This window comes from Apaloderma vittatum, unplaced genomic scaffold, assembly GCF_000703405.1.
Source record: "Apaloderma vittatum isolate BGI_N311 unplaced genomic scaffold, ASM70340v1 scaffold2619, whole genome shotgun sequence".
NCBI lineage: Eukaryota > Metazoa > Chordata > Aves > Trogoniformes > Trogonidae > Apaloderma > Apaloderma vittatum.
In genome coordinates this window covers 9,811-24,352 of record NW_009734422.1, presented here as the reverse complement: position 1 = coordinate 24,352, position 14,542 = coordinate 9,811, and the positions used below count along the sequence as shown (strand labels likewise).

At 50.5% G+C, this 14,542-nt stretch overlaps 1 protein-coding gene across 1 annotated transcript in view; it reads left to right on the top strand.

Annotated features, from left to right (window-relative positions):
* Positions 1-8,286, top strand: part of GPC1 (glypican 1) — a 23,998-nt gene extending 15,712 nt beyond the window's left edge. Inside the window, exons 4-8 of the mRNA XM_009876239.1 lie at positions 2,217-2,347; positions 5,452-5,571; positions 6,314-6,447; positions 7,366-7,541; positions 7,941-8,286. Coding sequence (XP_009874541.1) covers positions 2,217-2,347; positions 5,452-5,571; positions 6,314-6,447; positions 7,366-7,541; positions 7,941-8,158 — 779 coding nt within the window. The 3' untranslated portion in view covers positions 8,159-8,286. The remainder of the gene's footprint in view (positions 1-2,216; positions 2,348-5,451; positions 5,572-6,313; positions 6,448-7,365; positions 7,542-7,940) is intronic.
* Positions 8,287-14,542: the final 6,256 nt, after the last annotated feature.

The window sequence follows — 14,542 nt, the reverse complement described above, 5'->3', positions numbered from 1 at the left end:
CTGCTGAAGCATCATCTGCTTCTCAAGGGACGCTGCAAAATAGAGACGGAACCGCTGCTCGGTGAGGTGCGCTGGCCAGCTGCCCACCTCACGCAGGGGACTAACGAGCCAAGTGACAACTTACTGTGGCTAATTGGAAGTGCTGCCCATCGCAGCAATTTGGGAGGAGTATTCCCTTCCCCAAGGTTTACACCAGGATTTTGATGGTGTTTTGGCCTTTCTGACGAGAGCAAGCCAACTGCTACGGGTCACAGCTCTCCTGGCAGGATGACTGAAAGGCCACCCTACAGCTCGCCTTGATTGTCGGGGATGCAACTCCAGGTGCGTTTTGCACTTATTCGATCATATTTTTCCCCAGAGACACTGTCAAGGGGTGGTGGACAGGAGAAGAATGGAGCTTCTTTCAAATTGTTTCTTTCAACCATTTTAGAGGTTGCGATTTGATCAAGGACTGGAGCAAGACGTAGAGCCAAAAGCAGCAGTTCACTGGCGTTGTCCATTCTTCACCCTTCCCCAGGCCTTTCTATGTAGCTGGGGAGGATTTTGTTGCCTTAAACTCGGAATTACTCTTTCAGTTTGACAAATCAGGGCAGGTCAAATTGAGGGAGATTTGCATGGTAAGTGGTTCAGACAGAATTTATCACCCATTTAGGGGTGCAGCCTTTGACTTAAATATTTGTATGTCAAGATTAGTTCCTCTGCAAGCTAAAATTGTCTGGAAAATAGAGTCTCAAAGGCGACGCCGCCCCTGAGAGGCAGCAAAGTTAAACCTCGAGCTCTTTGGTGTTGCAGGAGATGTTATTTCCCAGCGTCCTGGTTTGAGAGCACCAGGGTGAAGGTTCTCTGGAGCTCCTGGCACCAGTGGCCATCAGTGGCAGAGGGGCACAGCTGTGCCTATGGGGACGAGAGGGTGAGTCAGGTGACCCAAATGGACCAGTCGCAGTGTCCCTTCCCATGGTGCTCCATATAAAAGGGCCCTAAGAGGAGGTCTGGGCTCTTTAATGCTGCTGTGCTGGAAGGATTGCCATCACTCTTCAGCCTCCCTCCTGTGCTGGAGGTTGTCTTCCCCTCACCCCAGGTGGGAGCAGCACAGCTCCTTTTTGGTTTCTTTTGGACTGTCATCAGGACTCTGGGCTCAGATGTTCCCATATGCTGCCAAGTCCAGTCTGGGACTTTTTCTTTCTGCTCAGGATCTGGAAGATGTGGGTCCTGTATTAACATATTCTCTTGTATGGGGGATCACAGAGAGCATCTGTCAAATTTCAGTGGCAAGTCTAAGACTTAAACTTCAACAGATTTATTGGCGCCCAGCGTGGGGCAACTGAACCAATTACATACTTCATAGTTTCATAAACTCTAGTTTAATATTTGCATATTTAATTTTTTGTTTGAGAGGTTGGAAAAAAGTCAGTGGCCATCGATACGGTTCGAAGTGAAATATTATACTGTGTCCTTAGAGACTTCGGATTGTTGCTCGCTAATCTATCATATGTTTTATTGTATTATCTAGGCCTTTTTAGTGTGGTTTTACGTCTTTTTGGTCAGGGGTATTGGGCAAAGGGCATCGTTCTTCTGCTATGTTTAACTCCACTCATCTATTCTGGAATAAGCTGAAAGGTGGCTTTACCTGACCCCCTCAGGCACTGTTTGCTAAGCCTTAATGTGAATTATACTCTAAGTTTTCTCATGGAAAACTATACTTTGCTTCCTTCCCCCAAACTGGCTCCATCAGGGAGTCTTGGAAATTGTTCTCCAAGTTTCAGTTTGCTAACTTTATTGGTGATTATCACTAATATGCTGCAGGAGTGGTTTGCTATTAGCATGCATAGGTTTAGGTGTAGCATAACAAGCAATGCCACCACTCTGAGTCCTACAGCAACCAGCAGCAAAAACCAGAATGTGAATCCTGTTTCCCCCTTGTGTCACAGGAAAAGAGAGCGCAATAACTTGGAAACCCTGGCCCTTCTTTCCATTCTTGCTCAAGCAAAACAGCAAAACCTTTCTGCTTTCTTTTTGATGCTGGAAATAAATACATCATGCTTCCAAGCTGTGACTTGGCGTGTTGCTAAATCCACTTGGGCAGTAGTGAAAAATGAAGAGATGTCTCTGAATGAGCCTGCCGAGGGGCCGACAGCTGATCCCACCCGGCACGAGCATGATCTTTAACTTGGTCTGTACAGAGTCTGATGAGAGGTGTCTCTGCCTTGTTTTACCAGATTCCCTGATTGTGGTGGCCGATCGGATTGATGGACCGTACAATGTAGATGCTGTAATAGGGACCATTCACATGAGGATCTCTGAAGCTATTTCTAACTTGCAAGAAAACAAAGATTCGATCACAGCCAAGGTAAGAAAGAGCCTGGACCTGGCTGAGGTAACTGCCAGGACCAAATGGGTCTTTGCTCGATATTCAACTGAACAAGAGACGAAAGATGAAAGAGATCAGAGCTCTGGGTCCATGGGGTGGAACTGCTTATGCAGCGACGGTGGGAGGCAGGATGCCGGTTGTTGGCAGGTGCCTCCGTGTCTGAAGAATCCTGCAGTATTTTGGCTGAGCTGAGGCGTTTGCAGGAAGCACAGGGTCCCTAGTGACAGGAGGCAGCTGCTTTAACCTGCCCCGGGGTGATGTTGTGCAGCGGAAACGCGGGGCTCTTGGGCTGTAACAGTGGGACAGAGCAGCAACGTGGCAGTCTGTCTGCAGAGTGTAGAACAGGCTGTCCTGGTGCTCACCTCTCTTCCAAGAACTGTATCATGAAGCTCTTTTCTGTCACTCTTCTATTTTTAGTGTATGTATCCACTTCGCTGCAGTCAGCCCTGTAGCTGCAGGTAGGAGAAGCTTTGGGAACAAAACCAGCCCTCCAGGGCTTCTGCTTTTTGCCCAGACATTCCCTGAGTCCTGCAGCCATCCCACAGTTAGGGCATAGATGCAGATGAGCTTCTTTTGGATTTTGTTGGGGGTTTTTTCGATGCAGGGGTGAGCTTTGTAGACTAGGGTTAATGGTTGGACTCAGTGATCCCAAGGGTCTTTTCCAACCGGAATGATTCTATGAAAGGAGGGGGGCAGGTCCTAATCAGATCTTGGAGAAGGGAAGGCCTGGAAGTATTGATTAGCCAAGCAAGAATTCACTGGCACAGGTCAAAGCACTAACAGCAGAGTGAATCAAAGTACCTGTTTAGGTTTCTTTTCTGACATCAAAGGCCATATACTTTCTTCCCTTGTTAGGTGAGACTGAGGTTGTCCACATAAACGCAAGCCTACGATGTGGGAAAACATGACATCATCTGCAAAGAAAGGTGTTTCTCAGGGGCGTATAGTAAATTTAGTAAAAGGAAAAGGAGTAAATAGTCTTAACTGGTGTTCAACTGGAGCAACCAAGCATGTCTGATAAGCTTCTCAGTGTGATCTGGCGACCAGGAGGACATGGCAGTCTTTGCTGGTGGCACTGATAGCAGAGGTCAGGAGCTGCACATGGCTGCAGCTCTAAGCTCTTTTTTTTTTTTTTGTGACAAAGTGATCGGGTAAGGATATTGTCACCAAAGGAGCTCGGGGCTGGCCCAGTCCAGAGTCTTCTCTCCCAGGGCTGAGGGCAGCAGGCTTGGACTCCAGCTGAGGGCTTCATCCATCACCAGCCTAGAGCCAGGGCACTGCCTGCCATTTGTGAGAAGAGCCAGAAATGGCCCTTGGATCCAGTGACACCCTCGGCCATGGGTTCTCCTGGGATCTCGGGGAAAACTTCTGGAAAGAAACACTTTGGGTTCTGAGCCCTGTGTTCCCTGCACCACAGAGCACTCTCGCTGCTTTCCCACGCTCCTCGTAGCTCCCTGAAGCTCTCTGATGGATTTCAGGCGGCAGGAGCTAGCAAAGGTTGCAAACACCTGTTTGCTGTCACTGTGCAGGGGACTATTGATCACCTCAGCCTGCAGAACATGTGTTCTCTCCGTTGGTAATGGGTGTTGCTCACCTAAAGCCTTTGGGCTGTCAAGAGGATTGCCTTGGTACCATGCCGTGCTGGAGCTGCTGCAAGAGCCCCTGGTTGGACAAGATGATCTTTTGAGGTCCCTTCCAACCCCTAACGTGATTCTGTGGTCCTGGACACCTCCCAGGGCTTTTACCTCCTGAAGGAGTTGTCTCCTGCTAACAGCAATAGGCCAATAAGAAAGATGCAGCAGCGAAACTGAGTCGATTTTATTTTGGTAGAACCAAGATGAAAATGCTCTACGTACAGTTTTCAAGGTGGGGCTTTTAGCACGGAGCAAAGGAGGACAGATGAACGAATCGGCTTGGTGCTGAGCTGCCAGAGTCGTTGGGTTCATCTGGTGAGCAGGAGAGTGCGGGGGGCTGAATGTCCCTCAGACACACCGCTGAGAGCCACTGTCACCAAAGGGACTCTTGTCTAGATGAGGACTTTGCTGCTGGCTGTCAGAATCCACTAGCAGGAGCTGCCTCAGCAGTGCTCCCCTCTGAGCTCTGGATTTCTCTGCTCTGAGGGGACACCGGGCAAAGTCAAATTTATTGATCCTGACAGCACCTTGGTAACCACAGCAAGCTTGGAGCCATCTTTTCAAATCAGATGACTTCCTTCGTAAAGGCTGGTGTTTCCTGAATCAAACTGACAGTGCAAAGGCCCTGCTGACCTTTGATGCATCGTTAAACCGGGCTGTCCGAGCTCTCCTTCCACCAGCCACAGTGGAGCTCGGCTGCCTGCACAGAGGTGTCCTCGCCTGGACTGGTCATGCAGAGACTGGGAGAAAGAGGCACTTCCAGGACATCCATTTTCTCTTCCTAGAGGCAAAGTCTGAAGACTTGTACCTTCAAAGTACCTCTGCTTTTCTTCAGCTACGTCCCGCACCTGAGCAGGTGGTTAGGATGACAGGGCATACACAAAGTTAGCAGGTAAATCAGTTTGGCTTCCTCATTTGCCCCAGAAACACCTGACCTGACAGATTGGGACATACCTACTGCTTTTCCACTCCCCTGGTCAGAGGGAGCATTTCTTTGCTGGGTGTGGGTGCTGACTGCCAGAGTCAATGGGGTAGTCCCACCCCACTCTGTTGTCCAAACCAGTGACGCCCACCTCTAAGTCCACACCACTGCTTACAATGAGTGTGAGCAACTCCCATCCCATTCTTCCCAGAATTTTGTTTTTCAGTCGGAACAGGAACAGATAAAATCTCTGGAAATCATTTAGTGTCAACATTGGTGACTCATCTGAAAACATGTGTTAATTTTGTGTAAGTGCTGAGCATTTTGCTTGATAACAGTAACCAAAACCAGTTACTGCTGAAAACACAGCTTGGCACAAGAGTGACCTGACCAGAAGCTAAGCAGAATCTTGGCCATCTTGCAGGTATATAAACATAAATAAGGAAAAAAAAAAATCACTGTGCAGTGCTACTTAATTAAGAAAATAGCGTCAAAACATAGACTAGAGAGTTTGGTTTGTTTTTCAGGTTTTCCAAGGCTGTGGAAACCCTAAAATCAGCATAAAAGGCTCCAGCAGTGAGGACAAGAAAAGGACAAGGAAGGTGGCCTTGGAAGCAAAATCCTCTGCGCAAGCACTGGAGATGCTGGTGAGTTTGCTTCTGATGCTCCCTCCGTGCCGGGGTGCCAGGGCAGGGGTGCTGGGAGCCCCTGGAGCACCAGGAGCCCCAGGATCCTGGCCAGCACCGCACCGGGTCCTACAGATCAGAGCAAACCACTCCACTGGCTGCTGAGTCGCCTCGACTGGCGAGCCTGAAGAAGATCAGATCGGCGAGTGCTGGCGTCACCTCAAGAGATCTGATCTTGCCTCAGGCGCAGGGTCAGGGACTGGGTTGCTGATAACCAGATTCTCGGGGCTTTGGTGCCAAACTTATCTGAAGAGGCTCCTTGCCATTGGTGTCGTTCGGTCTCAGGCAGTCCAGCCCGGATACTGGGGCCAGAGGTCCTTCTGCGTGGAGACTTTGGGTTGTGAGCTCTGGGATCTGCCATCATCTCATGTTTCCGAGGCTCCTCGCTCACCTACGTTGCTTGTCCCACCCTGGCCAAGCTCTTCTGGCTGCCACCAAGGCTGCTTCTCAGCATTGGCTCATGGCCCAGAAGATGATTTTCTATTGATTAATATTAGGGTACCAGAACACTCCTTAGCATATAACCTTGTGTGCTTGGGTTGGTGGTTGGTCTTTAGGGGAAGGCTGGTGACACTTCCTTGTCTGTATAAAAACAGGCTTTTTGATGGAAAAAAAAAAAAAAAAAAGACAGTATCTTTGTCCTTTCCACAGCCCTGGGGTGCCCCAGAGCTCTCCTGGCTCTGACCATCCCCTTTGTTTACAGGTTTTAGATGCCAAAGGGAATCTGACAGCTCTCAAGACTTACTGGATCACCCTGCCTGGCAGCCTGTGCAGCAAAAAAGTAATGGCCAGCTCAGCGACAGATGACAAATGTTGGAACGGGATGACCAAGGGCAGGTATGGAAAGGGTCAGGGTGCTAATACAGCACCAGTCTGGGGTGAGAGAGGGAGGGTCTGATAAAAGGCACTTAGACATCATCTCAGCCAGCCCCACTTGTTCAAACTGAACCAAAAGGTCTGTCCCCGTCCACAGAAATGCTGCTTTTCCTGAAAAACGAGTGCCTGGGGAATGTCAAGCCTGTTGCCATTTTGCTGTGTGGCAGAGGGTTAAGCATTGAAATCCATTCTTCATGAAATAACTGTGTCGTTTTGTACCGACAAAGCAGTTTTGCAATTCCACGTGCGCTCAGAAGGCAGAAGGGCTGGATTTACCTCAAAACTCCAGAGCCACTGATGAGTATTGTATATGTGTGTTTCTATTGCTTTGAAATGCTGTTCATGAGAGGAAGCACTCAGGTGACACCAAAGAGCCACAGAAACACCTCCCACCCGTGGCTGATGGTTAAAGCGTTAGGGTTAGGGGAAGAGATTGGCACACAACCTTCTCTGCTCCTCTCCACAGACTTGCCACGCTGGTCCAGCCTGGAGCCGGCACCTTCAGTTCTTCCATATTTCACATCCTTGCCACAGATCTGCAGGAGCAGGTGGGAGGGAGCAGCACAGCTCCGAGTGCTGGTTGACAGCTCCTGGTTCACTGAAGCTTCCCTGGTGGCCTGTCTGGTTTTATTGAGCTGAGGGCATTCAGTCATTGCAGGGTGTCAATCCCCGCAGGGTTTAACCAGGGCAGGGATGAAGGTGCTCCTCAGCCATCCAGAGAGTTGGCTGCCTCACAGCAAACACCAGCATAAGGCGGCCGTTCGACAAGCCAACACCACCGACTACAGTTTCTCTGGGGTTTGGATTATCACCGGTGTCTGGAACGGGGAAAGCTTAGCTGGGGTGGGAGACATCTAAACCTGTCGCCTTCCTTCGCAGTTACCTGCCCGAAGTGATGGGAGATGGCTTAGCTAACCAGATCAACAACCCGGAGGTGGAGGTGGACATCACCAAGCCAGACATGACCATTCGCCAGCAAATCATGCAGCTAAAGATCATGACAAACCGGCTGGGCAACGCTAACATCGGCAACGACGTGGATTTCCAAGATGCAAGTGAGTTTAGCAGAGCCGGGGAGGCGAGAGGGGCTGAGCAGTCGGGCTGGGCAGCCTGCAGATCCCGTGCAGATCCCGTGCAGATCCCGTGCAGATCCTGTGCAGATCCTGCAGCTGGGCCCAGCACCACAGAGGAGTTGTGGTGACTTGGCTTTTGGCTCTGGGCTGCAGAGGGTCTGTCTGAGCACAACCGACTTGCTGCGGGGTGGCAGTCCCAGCCCAGCCCTGCTGATGGGAGCACTGCTCCCGTCTCCTCCAGAGGTTTCCAGCAGTGGTGGTTAAAATTGGCTGGAGATCAGATATGGGCTTGGATCCCACAGTGGGATGCAAAGAGAAGGAGGTGCTCTCTTGGAGGGTTGCAGCAAGGGGAAGGCTCACCCCACGTTTGTCTCTGCGCAGGTGACGACATGAGCGGCTCCGGGAGCGGTGACAGCTGTCCTGACGACGTCTGTGGCAAAAGACTTTCTAAGAGCCCCAGCACCAGGCAGCCAGAAACGCACGCAATTCCTAAGCAGTCTGGACACGGCGTCAATGGGGCCGACAGCAGATCTTTGCCTTCTGCCTTCCTTCTCCTCCTTTCGGTGGCTTTCATTGCCGCGCAGCACTTGTGCCGGTAACTCGCTAGCACAGCCAGGAAAGAGACTGTGGCCGAGGGCTTCACTTTGCCAAAACCAACCAACCAACCAAAGGACATATTTAATTCACCTTGGCAAAAAAAAAAAAATGAAAAAGAAAAAAAAAAGAAGGGGAGGAGAAAAAGGTTTCAGTTGTTTGCTATTTCTGGCAGTGCTCGAGCTGTTTTCTTCTTTCTTGGTCTTTTCCCCAATGCTGGGCCCTTCTTTCCGTACCTCATCGTTTTACTTTTGTTATTGCCACCAACTGGCTCTCAGGGCTGAATCGAGCCTTTGCAGAGAGGCCTCTGGCGGGGGGAACCTGGCCAGCCCCTCCCAGGGCAGCTCTTCTGCTGCCTCCAGTGGAATATGCAATTGCCCTGATCTTACCAACCCGGCCGCTGGCCGGAGCGCTGGTGACCACGACGGTGCTGAGAGCGACGCCACATCGTAATGCGGAGAGACTGCGGTCGTTGGCGCCCCTCCAGTGCTGCAGTTCAGAGGCTCTTTTGGGTTTTTTTCCCCTCTGTACTCGCCAGGCAGGCGGAGACGGCCCTTCGCTTCCAGTGGCGTGTGTAGGAGCGTGAGCAGGTTTGGTGGGTTGGAACAGTTGGCTGTTGGACCCAAAAAACGCAGAACTCGCTTTTTCTTTGGAAAAAGTCACAGGTGGGTTTCTTGACTAGAGCTCGTAGCTGACGACAATTTGAAATGTAGGTCTCCTACATCTAAGTGACTGGGAATGAGTGTTAGGGGTTGGGGTTCGGGGTATTTTTTTCTTTGCATGCTAGTTGGAAAGCCATTTTTTACCCAATAATGGTCCAATTTGTACCTGCAGTGCAGTACCGTCGCAGGTAACAGAGAGATGAAAACACGCACAGTGGGATTTTCCCCTTGACAGACAGTTCTGTTGCTTCCTCCTCCTCTGGCCCCAGCCATAGAAGGGAATCCCTTTTATTTTTGTTTATTTTTTTTTTTATAAGAAAGACCGGGGGCTTTTTACTAACTGGAGCATTGCGACTGGTTGTGAGAACTCGCAGCAGGCACATGTGGGATTGACTCCCTGCCAGCAGCTGCCTTGGGGCAGAGGGGCTGGTAGCAACTAGCCCTGAGCAATCTCCCCCAGGAGACTGACTCAAGGTGGCACCTGTTGGGGGCATGTGAGGAAGGGACACGTCTTGTTTGGGATATTCTTTTTTTCTTCTGGTGTTCATTCCTGTTGCATTGTAGGTTTAAGTGAATTCCTGCTTCCCCTGTCTCTTCCCTAACCGCTGCAGGGACAGGGTGAGGCAGCAGGTCAGACGCCCGTTTTGGCTCAGGGAAGAGCCAGGTTCGCCTTCTGCCACCCCTGTCCCACCACACTCCAGCCTCCGGGTCACGCTGGTGGCTGCCCTAACACCAGAGTGCTTGGTGGGGTGGACTCTGTGTTGGGTTTTGAGACTGGGGGTGGTTGGTGGAAGATATAAATATCCTGATGTAGCTGTAGGAGTGTCTGTGGTTGTAGGGCTGTGTGCTTCGGGGGCTTCCAGAAGGATGCTTCTGTACCTGGCAGGTACGGCAAGCGCCAGCTGGAGGTGTAGGTTTAGCAAGTGTTAGAGATACAACACAGTCGCTGTGACTGGTTGGGCCAAGAGCACACCCAGGGGTTGGGCTTCATTCGTACGGGGTTAGGTTTAAGTTTCAAACGTGTTTGTACTGCGGCTGGGAGGGAGGGCAGGTGTGTCTCCATCATCTCCTTACTTTACTGGTCTGCACAGCAAATGTTTGAGCATCCCCTGTTTCTCTGCTGTCCTGCCACAGGACACGTGTCTTTGGGCTGAGCAAACACCATGGGGTTGGGATTTGGCTGTTTTATAAGAAAGGGGGGGGAAAAAAAACAAAACACAAAAACATTTTTAATATTAGCAGTTTCTAGAATGTGCAATTCAAGGGAAAACGAGAAAGTGAGCAAGGTAACACTGAAAGCCAGCACTGGCTGGTGTGGGGGGAGCTTGTCACCTGCCCTCCCCAGCACAGGGTCCTACCTGGGCTAGGTCGTGATGCAGACCAGTGGCTCAACGGAGGCAGAGGTTTTAGCCAACTTTGACTGGCTTCTCCAAGTCACAGTGACTAAAGTTCCCAATTTGGTGTCTCTTCTGCCCTGTACGGTTAAAACTGATCTAACCTGGTGGGGTTTCAAAAATGAAAGCCAGGATGCTAGATGCTGGCTAAAGGACCGACAACGCCGCCAGACCCATCAGAACCCAGGACTGGATATGTACAGGTCATGGATTGAAACAGATTTATTTACTTCTAGAAATATGCCAAGTTCCATGCTACTTTTACAGTTCTATCGAGTTTCTGTCTTTTTTTTTTTTTTTAACCAGAATTGCCAATACAAATTTAGCCTTCAGTTAGAGAAACCCTCACAACCAATCCTGTAGAAACTTTACATTCAAAGCAAAAAGAAACGGGGTGGGGAGAGGGGAGGGAAGGAGGCTTGAAAACATTATACGCTCTTCAAAACTTGGTTGGGTTGGAGTTTTAACACATGGATGCCAAGGTCAATGTTTTGCTTTGCAGAAGGGGAGATCGAAAGGCAAGTCCTTGTCATTTCCACCTCTGGGCAGTCAGTGCTTGCTGTCAGCCTGTTACCCTCAAAAGCTTCTTACGGGCCCCAAGGGGAACACAACTTAAAGGTGAAGCCAATAATTTACTGATTGACCGGTTAATACTTTAACGATTTAATAGCCCACATTATTGGTCCTGTTACAGCAACAAAACCTGACGGTTTCAAATTAATAAAGCAAAGCCTCAAGGATGCTGTAAAAACTGTTATGCAGGAGAAGCCCTTCCTGATGCCTTCTACTTTTGCCTGGGGTTGAGCTCCCACTTCAGCGTCCCTCCAAGCCCCAAGGACCATGAATTTGGTCCTTCTGGAGCCGGGCTGGGTGGTGTTGTTGTTGCCGTTAGGTGTGATGTTGATGTGGATGCTTCCTGCCTCCTCAGCCCTGCGTCCGCTCAGGTGTGGTCTGTCCCTTCACGCAGCTGCTTTTTGTGGGTTCCTGCTCATTCCTTTGGTTTTGTTTTTTTAATTTTTGTCCTGTTCCCTTCGTTGCCTTGAAGGGGTTTCCCTCAGCTTGCTGCAGTTTGGTGGCGCAAGGCTGCGTTTGGCCACATCACCTTCCAGCAGGGAGACAAAACAGCCGAGTGCCCCCAGGAGAGATCGACTCGGTATCGCTCTAAACTAAAGTAAACCCAAAGCCAAACCGTAGTTGCCCAATGGCTGGACAACCCCTGGCATGGCTCAACAAGCTGAAGGCGTCCCAGGTCCAGGCAAACCCTGAGCCTGTGCTCAGGCCAGCTCAGGACCCGGGGTCTTTCAGTACTTAAAAATGACATTTCTTGGGCAGTCGCCTGCTCAAAACCGTCGTGACAAACCCCCTGAGCCCTGCAGCCGGGCGGGCGAGGGGCTTCTGGCTGCCCCAGGGTGGGTACATGAAGGGGGAGCTCCAAGGAACAGGGGAGGAACATCTGCTTCGGCGTTAGTGAGGGGAGAGTTCATGGTTTGAAAAGGCCTCGTGCTTCACAGGGATGCCAAGGGCGATGGTGATCTGGGAAAAAAAAATATTAACAAGGATGCCTTTGTTAATTCTGGGGAGAACCAGGAACAGTGGATTTCCAAGTGTCTCTGTCTTTCAGCCTGCTCTGGTGCCATGCCATGTATGTTTTAACTAAGGGCGAGGGTCTCAAAAGGCTTTGAGAGCACAGCTGCTTATCATTTACAATTGACAAACTGCCTGTTGTTTTCTGGTGGGCTTGGTAGGGGCTAAGGTGCAGCAAAGTATCTAAAGTCGACCTTTGCTTTAAACAGATGCATTTCTATCTGCAGGAGTAAGACTTATTTCACTTATTGGCATAGCTGGACAGTTACCTATTTCTTTCTGTTACCAAGGTACTTGTAACTCTCTTGCACTGTTTATCTAAAGTTGAAATATGTTCTTTGAATCCTTGTATAAATAAAAAGGCTGGAGACTTAAATCTGTATTTACAGGTCAGTTTTATTTCTGCTCCATTTAAGCCAAGTTTGGAGTTTTCTTTCTTTTCGCTTGTCAAGGCAGAGATAAAAACGCCGGGTCAGGAGTCAGGAGGGATGAAAAAAAATGCTTTCAGGCACACAGTTTGTAATGGATGTTGGTGCTACAGGTTTGCCTGCATTCAACAGGAACAACCAGAACGGCTGTGAAACAAGGTGAACCCAACTTTAGTCATCGAAGCAAGTGTGCCAAACGGTCTCTCTCACATATAAATGCACAGAAAGTCACGGCATAGTAATTTTGGTAATTTTTGTATTCGGCATCACAAAGCGTTGTGCTTGTTATTTACCACGGCCTTGTACTAGCGCGGCTGTTGGTGGGGCTAAGAGCAAGCGAAGCCGATCGCTGGGGCTGTCGCAGGGACGTGGATGTTTCACCGTGCCTGAGCCTGAACTGATGCAGCAGAAAGGTTTGTGTCCCAGCTCTGCCCTGTGGGCTCCCAGAGGTGGGTGAGTGCAGGAGTCAAGGTAATGTGTTGAAAGCCACTCATGAAGCATCTAAGAGAGCCTTGGTAACTGGAAACATCTAAAAGTGTAGCTATCTGCCTGGGAGCAAATCTCACTTAAATTTAATAAATTGAGTGATTCCCTTGAGTGAGTTTAGTTTCTTTAATGTCCTGCAGTTACAGCTATTTAGGCACCACATGCACAAATTTATATAAATACAGGCAAGTGCAGAAGCGTTGGACTTTGAGGCAAAGTTGTTTGCAGACTCGTCACCTCCTTTGCTTCCTCTCTGTCATAATAATGATCTTAGATAACAACGCCTTACGGCGGGGGGGCTGTATTGAAGCTCTTTGCAAACATCCCTGTTGGTTGGTAAAGCTCAGCCCAGCTCCAGCTTCCCTGCAGCCCCACACAGCCCTGCTTCCCAGAGAAGGGTGGCCTCGGGGGATCCTTCACCTCTGAGAAGGTCACCAGGGCACTTCAGCGGGAGCCGGCATAACTGGGGCTGTTTGCACCGTACCCCAATGGCAGCAGCATCAAGACTAGACAACCTCCAGCAAAATCTGGACTGAGACTGTCGCTGTGCAGCTCAACCAGCTTCTTGCAGAGGAGACAACTGGCCTGGCCGCCAGGAGATGGCAGTTGTGCTTCGCTTAGAGTCGCTCTCCAGGTAACGCTGGCTGCTCCCTCCCTATTTCCTTCTCTGCACCGAGACTTTATAGAGGGCAGGCTGGTGGCAGGGGACAACCTCTCAAGCACGGATGCCCTTCCTCAGGTCAACTGCAGGGAGTAGGGGGGAATAAACATCTGTAGCCTCGTAGCGAGGCATCACAGGTGCAGCAGCAGTGACATTTGCTTGGGCTAAAGTGACAGCAGCGCTGGGGGGGCACTCGGGGGCCTCCCGGACCAGTGCTGGGGTGAGCTGCAGGGAACTGGTTGGACAGTCCCTCCCCAGTAAGTCATCCCAGGCACATCTGGCAGATCCCTGAGCAACCTGCTGGGTTGCTGCTGCCCCTACAGATCAGTGGAGAGTTCCTGCCACATCGACAGTGATGCCACACAAAATAAAGGTCACAGTTTTGGGAACAAGAGCGGCCGTGACAGGAGAATTAGGCACAGTGGGCTGAGTAGCTCAGACACTGGGACACGCAGGGGGAGTTAGTTGTTGGGAGAGGATGTACCGAGCAGCTCGCTTCTCGATACATCAGCCCTTGCTCCTTTTCACAGTGCGGGGAACTGATGCGTGCCCATCGGAGGAGGACAAGCCCAGGCGGTGATTGCAGAAAGGCTCCTCGGCCGATCTGCAACATCAAGGCCTGGGAGTAAGGGTGTGACTTGGAAACATGGAGCTGGGCGAGAGTCAGTGCCAGGGAGGGTCCAAAAATCCTGGAACTTGTGTCTGCAGGAGAACCCAACACTGCTGGGGCAGGCAGCATCAGAGCGCTGCTCTCCTGCTGGGCTTTCTCCTTTCCAGCTGCATGCACCCAGGCTGAACCATGCCTCCTTGGTTGGCAGAACCCTGCTTCAGCCACATGCCCTGTGCCCTTGCGATGGAATCAAAGAGGCTCAAGCCCGGGGCAGCTGAGGTGTGTGCCGAACAGCAGGCAGGGACGCCGTGTTGTTGTGCTCATGCGAAGGAGCCATACCCCTTGCCCTGGGGCTGGCATCTCTCCGTCTGTTACTGACACATGAGGTGTGCAAGGTCGGCTTCCCTTCCCTCTGTAATGTAATAAAAGATCATCCTTGTCCATCAGGGCTGATTCTTTACTCACTGGCATTGCATTTCACATCGGTCCTTTTAGTCCTGCTGCAGTAGTCCAGCTTCACCTTTGTGCCAGCGACAAACATCAGTCACAGGTTGCTTTTTTTTT